The following is a 19,243-nucleotide window of genomic DNA, read 5'->3' as shown; positions in this document are numbered from 1 at the left end:
CTCCCACAACACTTCAATCTTTACGCTAAAGTTTGAATTATGTCCTAATCTTTTGAAGAAACATTATTTTCGTTTAAATAGAACAATAAGAAGCTTTTTTCGAGTATCGAGAAACTCTAGCGTAAAGATTGAGGTGTTGGAGAAGAGTAACCCCCTCATATATGTAAAATTATCTGTTCGTTTTAAGTTTTAATGTTGCTCCTTACTTTCAGTTGAACAAAACTTGTTTTATTTATTTAATAGCATACAGGCACCAAGTTTGCGATAACACTTGTTTTCTTTGAATCCCAGTTCCTGGTTGCATATCTTTCCTGTACTTTCTAAATATTTCTTTCGTATTTTTTAAGTTTTATTCAACAAGAATTTTTCGCATACTACATCAGTTAGTTTATGCAACTACTCTAGTAATTTTCATTTTGTCTCTGCTCTACTTTGTATTGTACCTATCACGTGGTAGGAAAATGTCTAGATATTTTTGTTGTTAAGGCTTGACTCAGGAGCAAATAGAATGTGCTTTACCTTCACACTTCACCAGCACACTTACAAACACGGTTTACCAAGACACTTCACTTCAGCATGAGTGAAGTAGCCTTGTTCACTATTCAATATTCATCGCTTGTGGGTAAATCTCTTAAAAACTGAAAACGCCGTCTTAGAGGCCAAAAAGAAATTGGTGATCAATGGTTAAGAATGACGCAGAGCCGCTCGTTGTTTCCACCACATTGTCCAGTTCTTGGACAGCGAGTGGTTGCACTGTCTTGAAGCTGTTGCTCAGATCGTGCCTCAAACAAAGCTTCTATTGGTGAAATTAATGGATACTGGGCCTGGTGAAGCGAAGTACAATTCCAATAAAAATAAAATTAAGTATTTTTTACTTCGGGTTATTAAAGTTTTAGTTTAATTAGTTAAACAAGGATAATGTATTTCGGTTCACTTCAATACAGCACTAGTGAAGAAGGTCTATTTAATATTCAATCTGGAATGTTTTTTCATCACTTCGGCCTATTAACACTTCGAGTTTCAGCACATAAGTGTTAGAACAATAAATTTTGGATCTTTTTTGTAGCATTAGTGAAGTTGGCTTGTGAACTAGTTTTTTCTCGATGTCTGTTGATCACTTCTAGTTATGAAGGTTTGTATTATGTGTCGGAAGCAGAAGAATGTGTTTCAGAATACTTAATAAAGCATATTGGGCTTGTTAAAATCACCTGAGGTACATAAGATACAAAGATACTTAACATATACTGTACATAACATATACAATTAATTGTGTCCTTAATCAATATGCATAGCTCACTCTTTTACCATACCCTTAAAAAAGGTGTTTTAAGAAAGGATATTGTACATAATTTTTTTAACTCTTTTGGTATTTAATTACTATTGATTTTTAACTACTTCTCTCTAGGTTGAGACACCTTTCAAATGAAAATTGGTCTTTTGCTTCACAATGACTAAACTTGAAATGATTATTTTCTAACGCAAAATAAGCGCTCCCCTATTTTCTAATTTAATCTTTTCAAATCATGGAAAGATTGACTTAAACCAGTTTTGGTAAAAAGGTCACGAAAACTGAATAGCAGAGATAAAATACTAACAGGAAGCAGGATACAAAAAAAATACATAAAGGAAAAAGACAAGAATTTTAAAAAAGGTCAACGACCTTTACAGATAGAATTGAAAAAAAATATATAAATTGTATGGCTCACTTCAAATTTAACATTTTACAGTTTTATATCCAGCCTTATATAATGATTAAATTAAAAAACAAGTTTTTTAACTGCAAGTAAGGAGCGACAATAAAACTTAAAACGAACAGAAATTATTCCGGATATAAAAGGAATTGTTCCCTCCTTAACGCCTAGCTCTTTACGCTAAAGTTTGACTATTTCTCACAACTCTACTTTTTAAAACAATAAAAAACTTTAGCGTAAAGAACGAGGCGTTGAGCAGACAACGCCTTACATATAGGGACAAATTTCTGTCCATTTTAAGTGCTAATGCCGTTCCTTACTTACTGTTAAAAAAAAATTGTTTTTTTTTATTTAATTTCTGAACGTTTTTGAATTAATGCATGTTTTGATTTTGGCTCACCGCACATGAATAATTAGAAAGGAAAAGGTGTATATTAATATGTTTTTCGGCTAAATGGTTTTCTCATAGTTTTGATCGGACGATTTTGATAAAAAAGGGGTGGGGGAGGAAGTCTAGTTACCCTCCAATTTTCGGTTCCTTAAAAATGCAACTAGAAATTTTTATTTTTTTAACGAATGTTTTTATTAGTAACAAATATACGTAGCTTACGAATTACCTTACGTAACCAACTTCTATATTTGTAATTTTTTATTACGTATATGAGGGGGTTTGCCCCCTCGTCAATACCTCGCTCTTTACACTAAAGCTTGAATTTTGACCCAATTCTTTAAGAATGACCCCTGAATCACAAAGGCCGTAGAATAAATAGTTGAAATTACTAAAAATACTCCAGCGTAAAGAGCGAGGTATTGCGGAGGAGATGTACCCCCTTATTTACGAAATAGTTTCTGTTCTTTTTAGGTTTTAATACTGCTCATTACTTCCAGCTGAATTTTTTATTTATTTATTTTCTCTTTTTTTAAATAATACTAGAAAATCTTATAGCCCCTTCATGGAAATTCGCTTCCCTCGTGACAAATTCCTCCATGGAAAGATCCTCCCACGGAACTGCCACCGCCGACCCACCTTCCCCCACTTCAACATGACAAAGTCCCCCTGAAAACGTCTCTACACTTCCTAGCACTTACTGTGTGCAAACAATAGTCAAAGTTTGTAACTTGCAGCCCCTCCCCCGGGAACTGTGGGGGATTAATTGTGGAGTATATAATTAATATACCGTCTCTGACAGCTTGTTTTTCAACGGATGAGGTTTTTCGATATACCAACAGCAGCCAATTGGGATTTTTAAAGGCTCCTGAACAATTATAGCGATATTTTTCTTAAAGTTAAACTTAACAAGGCATTTTCTTAAACCTACCTGAAGTCCGATCAAACAATTCGTGGTAACGAACTGTAAGTAAGGTATGACCAAACTCAATAGTAACCAAAACTCTTAAAAACGGAATTTTGATATCAATAGATACTTCAAAAGAGTTGGATTTTAATGTTGATTTTAAAAATACATGTTTAATCAAGTTTAGTTTTACCTATCAAAAGTTACGAGCCTGAGAAAATTTGCCTTATTTTCGAAAAAAAGGAGGATACACCCCCAAAAGTCAAAGAATCTTAATGAAAATCACTAAGTCAGTCACAAAAATCACAGTCACAATCACAAAATTAAAAAATCACAATTTCAGCGTATATGAGAACCCTGCTGTAGAGGTTTCAAGCTCCTACCTGTCACAATGTGGAATTTTGCAATTTTTCACGGTCACGAATGCGTGTTTATTTGTTTATCTGTTTTTTCCCCACGGGTGACCGTATCAGCCCAGTGGTCCTAAAATGTCGCTACAGGGCTTCTTCTAACGAAAATTAAAAGTTCTAGGGCTCTTTTAAGTGACCAAAAAATAGGAGGGCAACTAGGCCCCCTCCCACGCTTATTTTTTCCCAAAGTCATCGGGTCAAAATTTTGAGGTAGCCATTTTGTTCAGCATAGTCCAAAAACCTTAAAGCTATGTCTTTGAGGACGACTTCAATCCCCACAGTCCCCGATGGAAGGGCTTCAAGTTATAATTTTTGCCCATTGTTTACATATAGCATTGGTTATTGGGAAGCATACAGACGTTTTTAGGGTGGATTTTTCTGGTTATGGGGGGTCGGGGGTTACACGGGGGGATATTTCAATGGAGGAATTTATCACGGGGAATGGAATTTTGATGAAGGGGGCGCTGGATTTTCTAAAATATTAAAAAAACATGAGACATTAAATAAAAAAAAAGATTTTTCAACTGAAAATAAGGACCAACATTAAAAATCAAAATGAACAGAAGTTATTACGCATATGAGGGGGTTTGTCCCCTCCTCAATACCTCGCGATTTACGCTAAAGTATTTCTAGTAATTTCAGAAGAGCTATTTATTCTAATTAAACGGCTTTTATGATTCAGGGGTCATTCTTAAAGAGTTAGAAACAAATTCTAACTTTAGTGTAAAGAGCTAGGTATTGACGAGGGGGAGAACCCCCTCATATACCTAATAAAAATATACGAATATAGAAGTTCGTTCCGTAAGTTAATTCTTAAATTATATTTATTACTAATAAAAACAATCGTAAGTAAAATTGAAAGTACTAGTGGCTTTTTAAGTAAACAAAAAAACTGGAGGGCAACTAGGCCCCCTACCCCGCCCCTTTTTTTGTCCGATCGAATTTTGAGAAAGCCATTTCGCCAAAAAAAGCAAAAATCAATATACAGATTCCATTTTCGCCTAATTATTCATGTGCGATGAGCCAAAATCAAAACATGCATTAATTCAAAAGTTCAGAAATTAAGTAAAAAAAAATAACAAAAAGAAAGGAGCGACATTAAAATTAAAATCGAACAGAAATTATTTCGTATATGAAAGGGACTATCCCTTCCTCAGCGCCATACACTTTACTCTAAAGTTTGACTCTTTGTCACAATTTACCTTTTTAAAACAATAACAAAGAAATAAATAAAGAAACAATTCAGTGGACGCTAGCATTATTTAAAAAAGAATCAAATTTTTTTTAAACAAGTTTTTTCAACAGGAAGTAAGGAGCAACATCAAAACCTAAAACGAATAGAAATCGTTACGTATATAAGGGGGTTCGTTCCTTCGTCAATACTCAGCTCCTTACGCTTAAGTATTTTTAGTAGTTTCAGAAGAACGATTTATTATAATTAAACGTCTTTTATGATTCTGGGTGCATTCTTAAGGGATTCACAAAATTCGAGCTTCAGCGTAAAGAGCGAGGTATTGACGAGGGGGCGAACCCCCTCATATTATGCATATGAGGAGGTTCGCCCCCTCGTCAATACCTCGCTCTTTACGTTAAAGTGAGAATTTTGTGAAATAATGGGCGATATAAACAATAATTTAATTCTGTTATTTTTCGACCAATCTTAACATTTAATATTATCTTAAGCAGCTTCATAACTATGATTTTTATGTGACACTAAATCAAAGATATTGTATGTCTTCGGCTTGTGGTTGTTATTAAATAAAACAAAAATTCCAACTGAAAGTAAAGAACAACATTGAAACTTAAAACGGACAGAAATTATTACGTATATGAGGGGGTTGCCCCTTTCTCAGTACCTCACTCTTTAAGCTAATGTTTGACTTTTTGCTCCAATTATTTAAGAATGACTCCTGACACTCATGGACCTTTTATTGGGATAACAAGCTTTTTACAAATTCATAAACACTTTAGCGTAAATTGCGAGCTATCGAGGAGGGGCAACCCCCTGATATACGTAATAGCAGCCAAAAGAAAAATCTGAGAAAATTTTGGTTTCGGTTATAAAACGACTTATACTGGGTTCAAGAGGAAAAGAATGGTCGTCGGAACGGGAGATTTTTCTGTGGAGGTGGAGCCAAATTTCCCAGAATTTAAAACAAGCATCAGAAAATTAAATTATTCTTTTTTTTTAATTTCGTAAAGCTCAAAGTAAAAACGAACATAAAAACTTAAAATAAACTGAAACATAAATGATTACGCAAATGAAGGGAATTATCCCCTCCTCAACATCACGCTCTTTACACTAATGTCTGAATTTTATCCCAATTCATTAATAACTACTCGCATAATAACTACTCGCAAAAATCAAAGGTCACTTAGTTAGAACAGTAAAAAGATTTTTAAGTACTAAATAGCAATTCAGCGTAAAGAGTGAGGTACTAGGATAGAGGGGCAACACCCGTCATGGGCTAAAGTTGTGAAACTTGCCCATATTGTTTATACGTAGTATTTGTTATTGAAATGGATACAGAATATTTCAAGCAGTTGGTGGTAACGAACTGTGAATAAGGGGTGATCCGGCTCAATAGTAACCGAAACTCTAAAAAATGGAATTAGGAAACCAATAGATACATCAAAATAATTGGATTTTAATGCTAATTTTAAATCTTTAATTTTCATCAAGTTTAATCTAAACCATCAAGAGTTACGGGCCTGAGAAAATTTCCTTATTTCCAAAAAAAGGGGGAAACATCTCCTAAAAATCATAGGATCTTAATAAAATCGCACAATCAGATTCAACGCATAAGAGAACCCTGCTGTAGAGGTTTCAAGGTCCTATCTGTAAAAATGTGGAATTTTGTACTTTTTGTCAGAAGAAAGATCACGGATGTGAGTTTATTTCCAGGGGTGATAGTATCGACCCAGTGGTCCTAGAATGTCGCGAGAGGGCTCATTCTAACAGAAATTAAAAGTTCTAGTGATCTTTTTTAGTAACCAGAAAATTGGAGGGCACCTAGGCCGCCTTCCACGCTCATTTGTTTCCCAAAGTCACCAGATTGAAATTTTGAGATAGCCATTTTGTTCGGTATAGTCTTAAAATTTAATAACTTCGTCTTTGAGGACAAATTAATCCCCCACAGTCCTTGGGGGAAGGGTTTCAAGTTATGGACTTTGCAAAATGTTTGCATATAGTATTGGTTATTAGGAAGTACACAGACGTTTTTAGGAAGGATTTTTCTGGTGATAGGGGTCGGGGTTACGTGGGAGGATCTTTTCATGAATCAGTTTATCATGGGGGAAGAGAATTTTGATGAAGGGGGCGCTGGATTTTCCAGTTTTATTTAATAAAGAAAAATGAGAAATTAAAATTAAAAAAACAGGTTTTTTCAACTGAAAATAAGGAGCAACATTAAAACTTAAAACGAAAAGAAACTATTACGTATATTAGGGGGTACGTCCCCTCCTCAATACCTCGCTCTTTACGCTAAAGTATTTTTTAGTAATTTCAAAAGAGCTATTTATTCTGATTAAACAACCTTTATGATTCAGGGATCATTTTTAAGAAATTGGAAAAAAATTCGAACTTTAACGTAAAGAGCGAGGTATTTACGAGGGGACGAACCCCCGTCATGTACGTAATAAAAATATACAAATATAGAAGTTCTTTACGTAAGTTAATTCGTAAGTTACCTATTTTTATTACTAATAAAAACGTTCGTAAATAGAAATAAAAGTTCTAGTGGCTTTTTAAGTAACCAAAAAAATTGGAGGGCAACTAGGACCCCTCCCCCGCCCCTTTTTCGTCCGATTGAACTTTGAGAAAGCCATTTCGCCAAAAAAGCAAAAATCATTATGTGATTTTCGTTTTAATTATTCATGTACCAAGAGCCAAAATCAAACCTCCATATATTCAAAAACATTCAGAAATTAAATAAAAAAACTAATTTTTTTAACTAAGAGCAAGGACCGACATTAAAACTTAAAGCGAGCAGAAACTATTTCGTATGTGAAAGGGGCTGTCCCCTCGTGAACTTCCCGCTCTTTACGCTGAAGTTTGACTCTTTCTCACAACTCTACTTTTTAAAACAATTAAAAACTGTAGCGTAAAAAGCGGAGTGTTGAGGAGGACAGCCCCTTTCATATACGGAATAATTTCAGTTCGTTTTCTGTTCGCTCCTTGCTTTCAGTTTAAAAAAAACTTTTTTTATTTAATTTAACAAAGAAAACATCTGGGGCTTTCCTAATATGTATCTGAAAATGATTTACCTAAATCATGATCAAATTAATAAGGATAGTGATAAAACCAAGCTAAAAACGGTAATTCAGATCTAAGAAATATTTTATAAATGATTTATAAATGCAAAAAAAAAAGAAAAAATAGTTTATCCATATTAAGATGAGTAATTGGCCCTACTAAGCTATGTAAAATATTTAAAATGATAAAAAGAAATATTTTCTACGAATTTATTTGTATTTATATTTATGTATTTTAGCTTAAATGCACTACATAAATATTTAATATATAAAGGTCGCTGGTGACTCAGTAGTAAGTCAATATTTAAATAGCTGCTCAGTGTTCCCAAAGGGATCTACAAGCTGCAATTAGGATCTGGTGTTTCAATCAACAAAAGAAAATTTATCATGTAAATTGAGACAGTCTACTAAGGATAACAAGGGGCTCCCCATCCAGAAGATATATGCTGAAAGTGCAAAATTTTCTAATTTTTAAGAGGAAGTATGACCTTCTGGGGGCTAAAACGACATCCATGAAACATTAGCCCCCCCCCATTGTAAAATTATTTTCAGTATCCCTTTTTGGGTCTGTAATAGTACTGTTACTACAATAAACCAGTAATAACTCACTGCAGTACCCGACCGCCTAAGGCCAGCACAGCCACGCACACTCCTCCTCTATTCAAATCTAATTAAAGTCTTTCTGTTTAGACCTTCCCAGGGAGTTTTAATTTCTCTTAAATCTACCTTCAGGACATCCTCCCACCCCATTTGGGGACAACCTGCTTTTCGTATGCCCCTAGATGGTTGCCTGAAATGAATGATCTTTGGCAATCTGACATCCTTCATTTGCAGAACGTATCCTAACTATCTTAACCTTTCTCTAAGTATAGCCCTAGAAAGGAGGATTGAACCACATTTTTCGTACAGATTACTATTTGGAGTCTGGTCATGCAGTCGGCTACCCAAAACAATCAGAAGGCATATATATATATATATATATATATATATATATATATATATATATATATATATATATATATATATATATATATATATATATATATATATATATATATATATATATATATATATATATATATATATATATATACATATATATATATATATATATATATATATATATATATATATATATATATATATATATATATATATGTCCATATATATCTACGCATATCTCTAGAAAAAAATCTAGCAAACCCTCCTCCATTTTCCGAAGCACCCTCGCTTCTAGCATTCGAGTTAACTTTTTGAAGTTTAACTTAACTTTTCAGCCCTAAATTCTTCAAAACTGTATTTTAGGTCTGTAGATGCCATTTCTGCCGTCAGGGGGTCATGCCCACCGGAAACTTCGCACTATAAAGTAATTATAAGGAAACCAAAGGAAAAAGAGCAGAATAGGGAAACATCATGGAAAAAATATATGCTGCCCAATTGTTGGCTGCCTGCCAATAGATTTTTTTTCTTAATAAGGAAAATATAAATTCTAATTTGTGACTGAGTGACCCCTTCCCTGTTTTACACCAACATTTTTTCTATATGATTTTGTTGAAGCAAAAAAAAATCAAATTTTTCTTTGTAACAAATGTTAACTTTATAACCATCCTTGTCAATAACGAAAGTATAAGAGCTTAAATATTGATAAAATTCAATCAAAGAATCAGCTTTTTATGGTGATCCTAAATATGTATTTGTTTATTATTAATTAGTGTCGTTATTAGTACACAAAAAAGTTCGTATAACTATAGAAAACACAAGGAAAACAACTTAATAAGGGGTAATTTGAGTAAAAATAAGCCGTCAACTTTTGCTTGCATTGCAAGAGTACCCATGAGCTGATAAATGAAGCCACTATATTTCTCTTGCACGGAACGCTAAGAATTTTTGTATTTTTCCTCTGAACGGATACGTTTTTTAGTACCGTTTTTTTTTTCCAGGAGTATTTATCAAGCTGTCACTTTCAAAAAGATTTAATTTTTTACAGTTATGAAGTGTAAAGGCATCGAATATATTGGTTTTTGGTATTCAAAATTAGATTCAAAATATTGAATCGAAAAATTTTATTTGGTTTTCTTTATTTTAGTTTTAATGTTTTATTTTTAACAAACTACTTTGGAAATGCATTACTTTTTATAAGCAATTGATTCTAAAGGCATTAAATATTTCGGTGTTTGATAACCAAATTCAAAGCTGTCGATATTGTTTAAAAACATCGGTCCAACGCTTCGACATTGCTCAATAGAACTGAATGCTGGAGTTTATATCTTAGTTCATGTAAGTAGGCTATTGTTTTGTGTGTTTTTGTAATTAATTACTTTTTTTCATTTTCATATACTTTTACTTTAATTGACATACTTTTTCCATTGTCATTAGGAAAATGTTTGTCTCAAACAAGTTTTTTCCAACTGAAAGTAGGACCAACATTAAAACTTAAAACGAACAGAAATTATTATGGATATGAAAGAGGTTGCCCCCCTCCTACACACCTCGCTCTTCACGCTAAAGTTTTATGGCACTTTAAAAAAAGTTAATTATTGTTCTAATTAAACGACCCTTGTATTTCAGGAGTTTTTTGCAAAGCATTAGGACAAAATTTAAACTTTAGCATAAAGAGCGAGGTGTTGAGGAGGGGACAACCCAACTCATAAACTTAATAATTTTGTTCGTTATAAGTTTTAATGTTGTTCCTTACTTTCAGTTGAAAAATCGTTTTTTTTTATATTTAATTTCTGATCGTTTTTTAAATAAAGCCAGGATACCTGGCTCCACCCCCACGGAAAAATCCCCTTTCCCAAAAAAATATACTCTGGGCAATTCAATCCAGGTGAAAATTTACCCCGGATATTTATCCTCAACATCTCCACGCCTAAAATTGAATCGGCAAAGAGAAAGCAAGACACATAAAGAAATTTCGTATGGGAATTCTGGCAAATTCACCGAATCTAAGACGTCCCTTGGAAAGTTCACCCCCTAGAAATTCCCCTCTCCGTGGGAAATTCTGCACATGCAAAATCTTCCGAGCGGAAAAGTTGTCTTCCCCTTCCCACCCGAGAAATAATAGCTAAATCTTATAACTTAAAAACCTTTCCCTAGGGGATGTAGGGGGTCATTTTATCTATAAAGACATAGTTATTGGGCTCTTCAAAAATACTGAAGAAAAAAGCTATCTCAAAATTTTTATCGCACGATTAAGAAATGTGGCGATATGAAAAATGTGGCGTGGGAGGGGGCCTAGTTGCCCTCCAGTTTTCTGGTCACTTGAAAAGGGCACTAGTACTTTTCTTTCCGTTAGAATGAGCCCTCTCTTGACGTTTTAGGCCCACTGGGTCGTTGCGATCACCCCCGAAAAAAAGAAACAAAACAAAAAAAAAAACGACAAAGAAACAAATAAACACGCATCCATGATCTTTTTTCTGGCAAAAAATACTAAATTCCACATTTTGTAGATAGGAGCTTGAATGCTCTACAGTAAGATTGTTTGATACGCTGAATCCAATGGTGTAATCTTCATTAAAATACTATGACTTCGAGGGGATCTTTACCCTTTTTTCGAGAATTAGTCAAATTTTCTCAGGCTCGTAGCTTTTGATAAATAAGACTATACTTAATTAAACTTACATATTTGGAATCAGCATAATAAGCCAATTATTTTGATATATCTATTAGTGCTAAAATTCCGTTTTTTAGAGTTTCGGTTGCTATTGATCCAGATCGCTCCTTACTTACAGTTCGTTACCACGAACTGTTTGATTACCCATCAAAATCAAAAGATAGATAATTGAAATATTGATAGCTTTTTTGCGCCACCAAAAGTATCGTATTCATAAAACTTTACAGTTCCATGATTTTTAATTAAACAAGTAGGAAAGGTTTTTCAAATAAAGTAATGAACAAGTTTAGAACTTAAAACAACTGTAAATTACTCTGCATATAAGGGGAGCTCCCTTCTAAAAACCTTGCTCATTAAACAAAAGTTTTTTAGTGCTTTGAAAAATCTTATTTTTCCTATTGCAATTTTTTTAAATTGAAAAAGCCAAACTTCACAGTAAAGAGTTAGGAGCTAAGGAGGAGACAGCCACCCTCATATAAAAACAAAAACCTGTTCAACCTGTTCAAATATGTTTCAAATCTGTTCCTTACTTGCATTTGAAAAGCTCTTTTTTATTTAATTTCTGATTGTTTTCCAAATCATACCCAGGCCTAACCAAGATATACTTCGATGTACTGGTCCCTTAAATCCCTGATTAATTGCTTTTTAAAATGCGTAAATCAATAATTGTTCGTTGATTAGAAACGTCCTACGTTTAAATTTGTAATATCAATTTGGATAACATTTGAATATACTTAAAAATTTGCGGTGAATAGCAACTTCGATAAAAAGTATTTCCTAATATTACTACTAAAGAATTTCGATTGGATGCAAAGGAGTATTATTGTGTGTATGGATAATTGTTCGTTGTTCGTTAATAGTTCGTAAATCAATACGTTGTTCGTAAATCAATAATTGTTCGTTGATTAGAAACGTCCTACGTTTAAATTTGTAATATCAATTTGGATAACATTTGAATATACTTAAAAAATTGGTTGTGAATAGTAACTTTGGTAAAAAGTATTTGCTAATATTACTACTAAAGAATTTTCGTTGAATGCAGAGGAGTATTATTGTGTATATAGATAATTGTTCGTTGTTCGTTAATTGTTCGTAAATCAATACGTTGTTCGTAAATCAATAATTGTTCGTTGATTAGAAGCGTCCTACGTTTAAAATTGTATTATCAATTTGGATAATATTTGAATATACTTAAAAAATTTGCGGTGAATAGTAACTTTGGTAAAAAGTATTTGCTAATATTACTATTAAAGAATTTCGGTTGGATGCAAAGGAGTATTATTGTGTTTATGGATGGATATTCTGAGAGACTTTTGATCTTCTACATAAATGAAGCCATCACAACCTCTACAATAGGATTTTCTTATCGATAAATAAATTACATGTATTTCTTTAAATACATTAAGTACTTCATATAAATAGAAAAGGAAAGTAGCACCATTCAAAATTGCTGAAAACTAAGTTCCTAAATGTATTCGCCATCCCCAAGAAGTTTCCTGGCGTAGCTTATGCTGACCTGCCTTGCCTTTTCCATCTTTCTGCTGGTAGATATGGGAATGTAACATTTCAGCTTTATAGAGAAACAATTTAATTCATTCCTACTCCCGACCTACCTCTTTCAACACTTAACGGAAACCTCATGAAGAGTAAGCAGTTTGTCCATTAAAATGTTCTTTTAAGGAATCTGCCTTCCTCTTAACCTAAACAATTACTCATCCCATCTCATTATAGCTGATAAGTAATTACAATCACCAAACGTAGCCTAATTTCATTACGAATAAAGCAGATGAACTTGGTTGAATCCAGTACTGCCACCGTGTGGCATTACTTCTTTAGCAACTGAGAAGCCAAAAATATAGTTGTTGATATTTTTAAATCAATTAGCTTCTCAGAATTTTAAATTGATTGCAAATTCGTCCTCCTTTGGATAAAGTCGTAGTTTGGTGCCCTAAAATGGCAGAAAACAATACCTTCCTCTGACCTAATCTGTATGGTCACTTAAAAAAGAACTTTAAATTTGCATTTGAATGAGCTCCCTCCCAATTATCTAGGACTTTCGGTTTGATACAATCACCCCTGAGAAAAAAAAAAACAAATAAACATGCAATCGACGATGCTTGTTCTGAAAAAAAAGCAAAATTCCACACTTTGAAGATTGGAGCTTGAAACCTCTATGGCAGGGTTCACTGATATGATGAATCTAATAAAGGTATTTTCAATAAGATCACTTGCTTTTTGGGGGGGGGTGTTTCCCTTTTTTTGAAAATCTGGCAAATTTTCTCATATTTTTGGTTTTGGGTGGGTAATAATAAAACTGAAAGAATTTTATGTAATTAGAATCGAAATAAAAAGCCAATACTGTCAGTGTAGCCATTGTCAGGAGAATTCCATTTTTAGTTATGGTGAATATTTGTCCAAGTCACTTTTTACTTCCAGTTTTTCTGATCACAAACTATTTGATAAGATTCTCTTATGACGGAATTTTTTTTAACCTGTTCATTTTATTTAGTTGAATAGGACATTAAAAACAAAGAGGGTTAGTTTGACAATGGTAGTAAGCTTAAATTTGGTTTTTCTTTCACTATTTTATTTTTGAAGTTTCTGAATATACAACGGATTTAAGTTCGGGGGGGGAATTGTCCTGTTTTGAAAGAGGTATATTTTACATAGCCGTTTTAAAATCAAAACGTGGTATCTATGCAGACTGGATGATTTCTGAGGATTTCTACTCCTTCTGTAAACCGTTCTAATGCGTAGAAAATTGCGTAAAGACAAGTCTAAATTTGTTATAATCTACAGAAATAATAAATCTTTTTGTGATTTTGATTTGAGTTTGATTTTCTTTTAAGATTGAATGCATAATAATTAGATATATTATAGATGAAATAGATTGATCCCTTTAACAGGAATCCTTGTCGTTAAAAATTTACTGCATTTTGTTTCACCATATGCAATTTAACTGCTCTTTTTATTTGAGAGTTTTTTCCTTAAAGTATTTAAAAATAAACTTATTCTTATCAAAAAATTTCCTGAATTATATTCCCTGTCACCCAACTGCCACTGATATTTTGGCGTTGGCCCCCCGCCCTAGAAAATTTTCTGCCGGCGCCCTTGCTTGATGCTAAGAAAATGTTCACTCTTACCGCCAAAACTGATTCCAGTTTGTCCACTTTGCCCACAAGCGATCCGACATCAGAAAAATTTCCATTGTTGCTTGCGCTCAACAGCCGGCGTAAGGACGTCAACTCTGTATCCACCTTAAAAGACATAAACTTAAATCCAATGTTTATTTTTTCAAAGAAAGTATATATGCATACCAGAGACGGTGAATAACTAGAGCCTAAATTTTTCCTGGATTTTAAAGGATTTCAATTTTGACCAGAATTTTCTAGACACAAGGTCCATCCTATACATATAGATTCTTTTAACTGGAAGAACCTATTTAAAAACTACAAAGGCGATAGACATGTATATTAGGTGGGGACAAAAGGAGCAAATTGTCACAGTTGTGACAAGGAGCAAATATCTTCTCAAAGTCAAATGAAAGCTTTTTAAGCTGATTTGTACTTCTAAAAGTGATTTTAACCTATGCGGAGACTTTGCTGATTCGACCCCATGAACACACTAATAGGCTTAGATTTTAAGTCATGTCTTCATTTTCCTATTTTGGGCGAAGTTGGCCACATTTTGGCCGAAATAATCAGGCCAAACCCAAATAGAATGGTTCTGGCCCTGCTCTATCCAAGTGGGGGGTCATTGGGCATTGGTACACATGGCACTGGGTTAACTTCACCAACCATGCAAATTAAGTCGTGGCTATAATGCTTGCCTTTACCTTGTTTAATTAGATCTACAAGGACCTCCTGATTTAACTAACCATAATACATAATTAGGTCATTACATGCCAACAATTAGGATGATTGCCTCCTTTCTTTTTAATAAAGACTAAGCCATTAGATGGATCAGTATATATATATATATATATATATATATATATATATATATATATATATATATATATATATATATATATATATATATATATATATATCATGAAAAGAGAAATCACCAATGCAACAGCACAAACACAAAAAAAAAAAGAGAGACAGAAGGAGAAAAGGAAGACTGTTTTCCTAAACTAGTGATTAATATAGACCAGCACTTGAATGAGGTCTTAACCCTACTCATCCATACAATCACATAGGTCAAACAGCATAGCCATACACAATCAACCATAGAGAATAATCCATGGACAGGCAGTCATGTCGTCAATATAACAGCCATCCATCCCTTCCATAAAAACCTTAAATGCCCCGCGGCAAAATTTACAACCCTCGCCCTTAGACTCTGGGGGTTTGTATTAGCTCCAAAAGCCTTGTTATATGATCTTTGAACTATTTTGAATAAAATAATTCCTGAATTTTTTTTTCTTTACTCCAGATTAAATTGGGATAAGATTACAAAAAGGAGTTTCATTTGTTTTGGGATTTATCGAGAGGTGTCCAAAGCAGAAACTTTGAACTTAAGAGGACGGAGGAAGGGTGTTTACTGGTATGTCATCTGCAAGCAGTTTGACATTGCGACGAGTTTGCAGCAATAATCATAGTCTTTGATATCCCTTAAACAGATGACTAAGAATTATCTCTAATGCAGTTAAAGTCCCTTATCTCTTTCTTCCTTAAAGGGATTACCTGGCCAAATGAAGGAAACCAGAAAAAATTGCTTAAATTTTTAATAGTGCTCTCTATAACCACGATGTATTTTGAATTTTCTCCTCCCTCCACTCCCCTCCTCCCATAACACTCTTATTCTGCTTTAATAAAATCCTCATTTTTACCCTAACAAAAATGTTCTGCAGAAAGATTCAGAACAACTTTTCTCCCCTAGTCTACTTTTATCGAACGCTAATTAAGTGAACACCCCCTCTTTCTTATTTTTCTTTGATATTTATTGTCCCTCATTGTGCAAGGCTTACTCTATTAATTTTTGGGCACTCTACCTTTGTTTATTTTACTCAACCCTACTTAATAGATGTTGATCATGTTATGTGTTCGACACCTTGATGTTCATAAACATATTTAGTTTTCAATTTAGTTTCCATTTAGTTTCCATTTAGTTTCTTTTGTTAGATATATTGTTTTTGAGTGATTTATGATGTGAATTCGGTCCCCTTAAGGCTTATCATTGTATTTTGGAAATAAGTATTGTCTTATCTGCAATCTTTTCCGTCTTTCTAAGAAGTTACTTAAGCTCCATTATTATCAAAGTTAACTGGACTTGAATAAAGTTTTACTACTGATCTTCCAGTTTGATTTTTAAAATGAGCCGTTATTTTTAATTTATAACAAGACCAGAATTTATTTTATAATAAGAACAAGGTCAGAGGTGCCCATGGGCCTAACATTTACTAAAAAATTAACAATATTAACAATATTATATTATTATTATTATTATTAACAATATTATTATATTAACAATATTAATAAATAAATGAAACCCAAAACAAACAGAAATTACAATGAGTAACCAAGTCAGACTCAAAATGAGCAGGAATTAATTTTAGTAGGGCTGACAACCCCCATGCCTCCTCAAAACCATAACATAATTTGCTGAAAAAAAGACCATGGATTTTCAGTTTAATATACATATATTTATTCCTTAAAGTTTTAATAATTTCTTTATTTAACAAAACCAAAAAGAGAAAACGTTTGAAATGTATTTTGTTTTCAGCCCAATAATCCAGGGTTTCAGCCTTAACTGGGTCCTTTCTCCTAGATAAAACCACAGTTCAAGATGTAAAATAAAGCCAGTTTTAAAATTAACAAATGAGAAAACTTTTGCGTAGAGGCTAAGGCTATATCTAGTCTTAGGGCTTTAAATCCTAGGACTATAGGGGAGGGGGAGGACAGCAGTGGTTTAGCTTGGGTGGGGGTGTAGGCAGCATGAATAGAAGAGAATAACAATAGTAATGAACAAAGAACAAAGAAAATTTGACAAGTTAGTAAATAGTAGAATTAATAGAAAGAGTCAAACTTAAAAGTAAAGAGCGGGGTATTGATGAGGAAGCAGCCCTTTCATATACGAAGTAATTTCTGTTCGTTTTAAGTTTCATTGTTGCTCCTTACTTCCCGTTAAAAAAAACTTTTTTTTTTTTTGTTTAATCTTGGGTAAAAGAATTACTGTTCTACATTTCAAACAACAAGGAAAATCACTATTTTGCATGAGTCTCCTATTGTTGCTTTTTTTCCCAGGGATAATTGTACGAAGTCAATGGTCATAAAACCATGGGAGGGGGCACATTTGATAGGGAAGCACAACATCTAGGACTCTTTCAAAGTACCCCTAAATAAGGATCCAGTATAAAGAAAAATGTTTCTACTTTTTTTTCCTTGTAACTCTTCATAAATAATCTCTGAGACCACACTGGCTAATCATGACAAAACACAAAATAGCGAAGAAAAGAAAAACGAGGAGAATAAACAGCCAGTGAAAAAATTGAAAATTATGCAAATATTTCGGTCAAGACCTCCGCTTGACCGTCCTCAGTGCAGAAAAAGCTGATAAAAAAAATTAATCTTAAAACAAAACACAAAACTAAAATATGATGACCCTTTTTCAGTAACGGTGAAAGGATAACTGAATAAAAAACACAAGTCTAAACGAGATTTCACAATTTCATCTTGCTTACAGCACTCTCAAAGGCTAGTCGCTTTTCAGGTAGATTGTTATCAGATATTTTATTTGACTGTGTAACAAAAATTTGTGGATTTATGTGAAAACGACCAGAATTAATTATTTTGTCATAAACGGAAGTTTCTCCCGTGTCAAACAGTTCGTGGTAACGAACTGTAGTAAGGAGCGATCCGGCTCAATAGTAACCAAAACTCTAAAAAATTGAATTTTGATATAAATAGCTACATCAAAAGAATCGCATTTTAATGCTGATTTTAAATATATAAGTTTCATCAAGTTTAGTCTTAGCCATCAAAAGTTACGAGCCTGAGAAAATTTGCCTTATTTAGGAAAATAGGGGGAAACACCCCCTAAAAGTCATAGGATCTTAACGAAAATGACACCATCAGATTCAGCGTATCAGAGAACCCTACTGTAGAAGTTTCAAGCTCCTATCTACAAAAATGTGGAATTTTGCATTTTTTGCCAGAAGACAAATCACGGGTGCGTGTTTATTTGTTTGTTTTTTTTGTTTTTTTTTTTTTTTTTCCCAGGGGTCATCGTATCGACCAAGTGGTCCTAGAATGTCGCAAGAAGGCTCATTCTAACGGAAATGAAAAGTTCTAGTGCCCTTTTTAAGTGACCAAAAAAATTGGAGGGCATCGAGGCCCCCTCCCACGCTCATTTTTTTCCCAAAGTCAACGGATCAAAATTTTGAGATAGCCATTTTGTTTGGCATAGTCGAAAATCTTAATAACTATGTTTTTGGGGATGACTTACTCCCCCACAGTCCCTGGGGGAGGGGTTGCAAGTTACAAACTTCAACCAGTGTTTACATATAATAATGGTTATTGGGAAGTGTACAGACGTTTTCAGGGGGATTTTTTTGGTTTTGGGGGTAGGGTTGAGGGAGGGGGCTATGTGGGAGGATCTTTCCTTGGAGAAATATGCCATGGTTGAAAAAAATTCAATGAAAAGGGCGCAGGATTTTCTAGCATTACTATAAAAAAAAACAATGAAAAAATAAACATGAAAACGTTTTTTCAAATGAAAGTAAGGAATAGCATTGAAATTTAAAACAAACAGAGATTATTACGCATATGAAGGGCTCTAAAAATACTTTTGCATAAAGAGCGAGGTATTTAGGAGGAGATAAATACCTCGCTCTTTATGCTAAAATATTTTTAGTGATTTCAACTATTTATTCAACGGCCTATTTGATTCAGGGGTCATTCTTAAAGAATTGGAACAAAACTTACGATTTAGTGTAAAGAGCGAGGTATTAACGAGGGTACAAACCCCCTCGTA

The 19,243-nt window shown here is 33.5% G+C and overlaps 1 protein-coding gene across 12 annotated transcripts in view; it reads right to left on the bottom strand.

The window, feature by feature from the left end:
• The window catches only part of LOC136034132 (RIMS-binding protein 2-like), a 317,880-nt gene that overhangs the window by 204,010 nt on the left and 94,627 nt on the right, over nucleotides 1-19,243 (bottom strand). For all 12 annotated transcript variants that reach the window (XM_065715293.1, XM_065715294.1, XM_065715292.1 and 9 more), the window contains one exon: nucleotides 14,407-14,520. In XM_065715293.1, coding sequence (XP_065571365.1) covers nucleotides 14,407-14,520 — 114 coding nt within the window. The remainder of the gene's footprint in view (nucleotides 1-14,406; nucleotides 14,521-19,243) is intronic.

Source organism: Artemia franciscana, chromosome 12, assembly GCF_032884065.1.
Source record: "Artemia franciscana chromosome 12, ASM3288406v1, whole genome shotgun sequence".
NCBI lineage: Eukaryota > Metazoa > Arthropoda > Branchiopoda > Anostraca > Artemiidae > Artemia > Artemia franciscana.
Note: the sequence above shows the minus strand (reverse complement) of the source record. Positions and strands in the feature narration are given on the sequence as shown.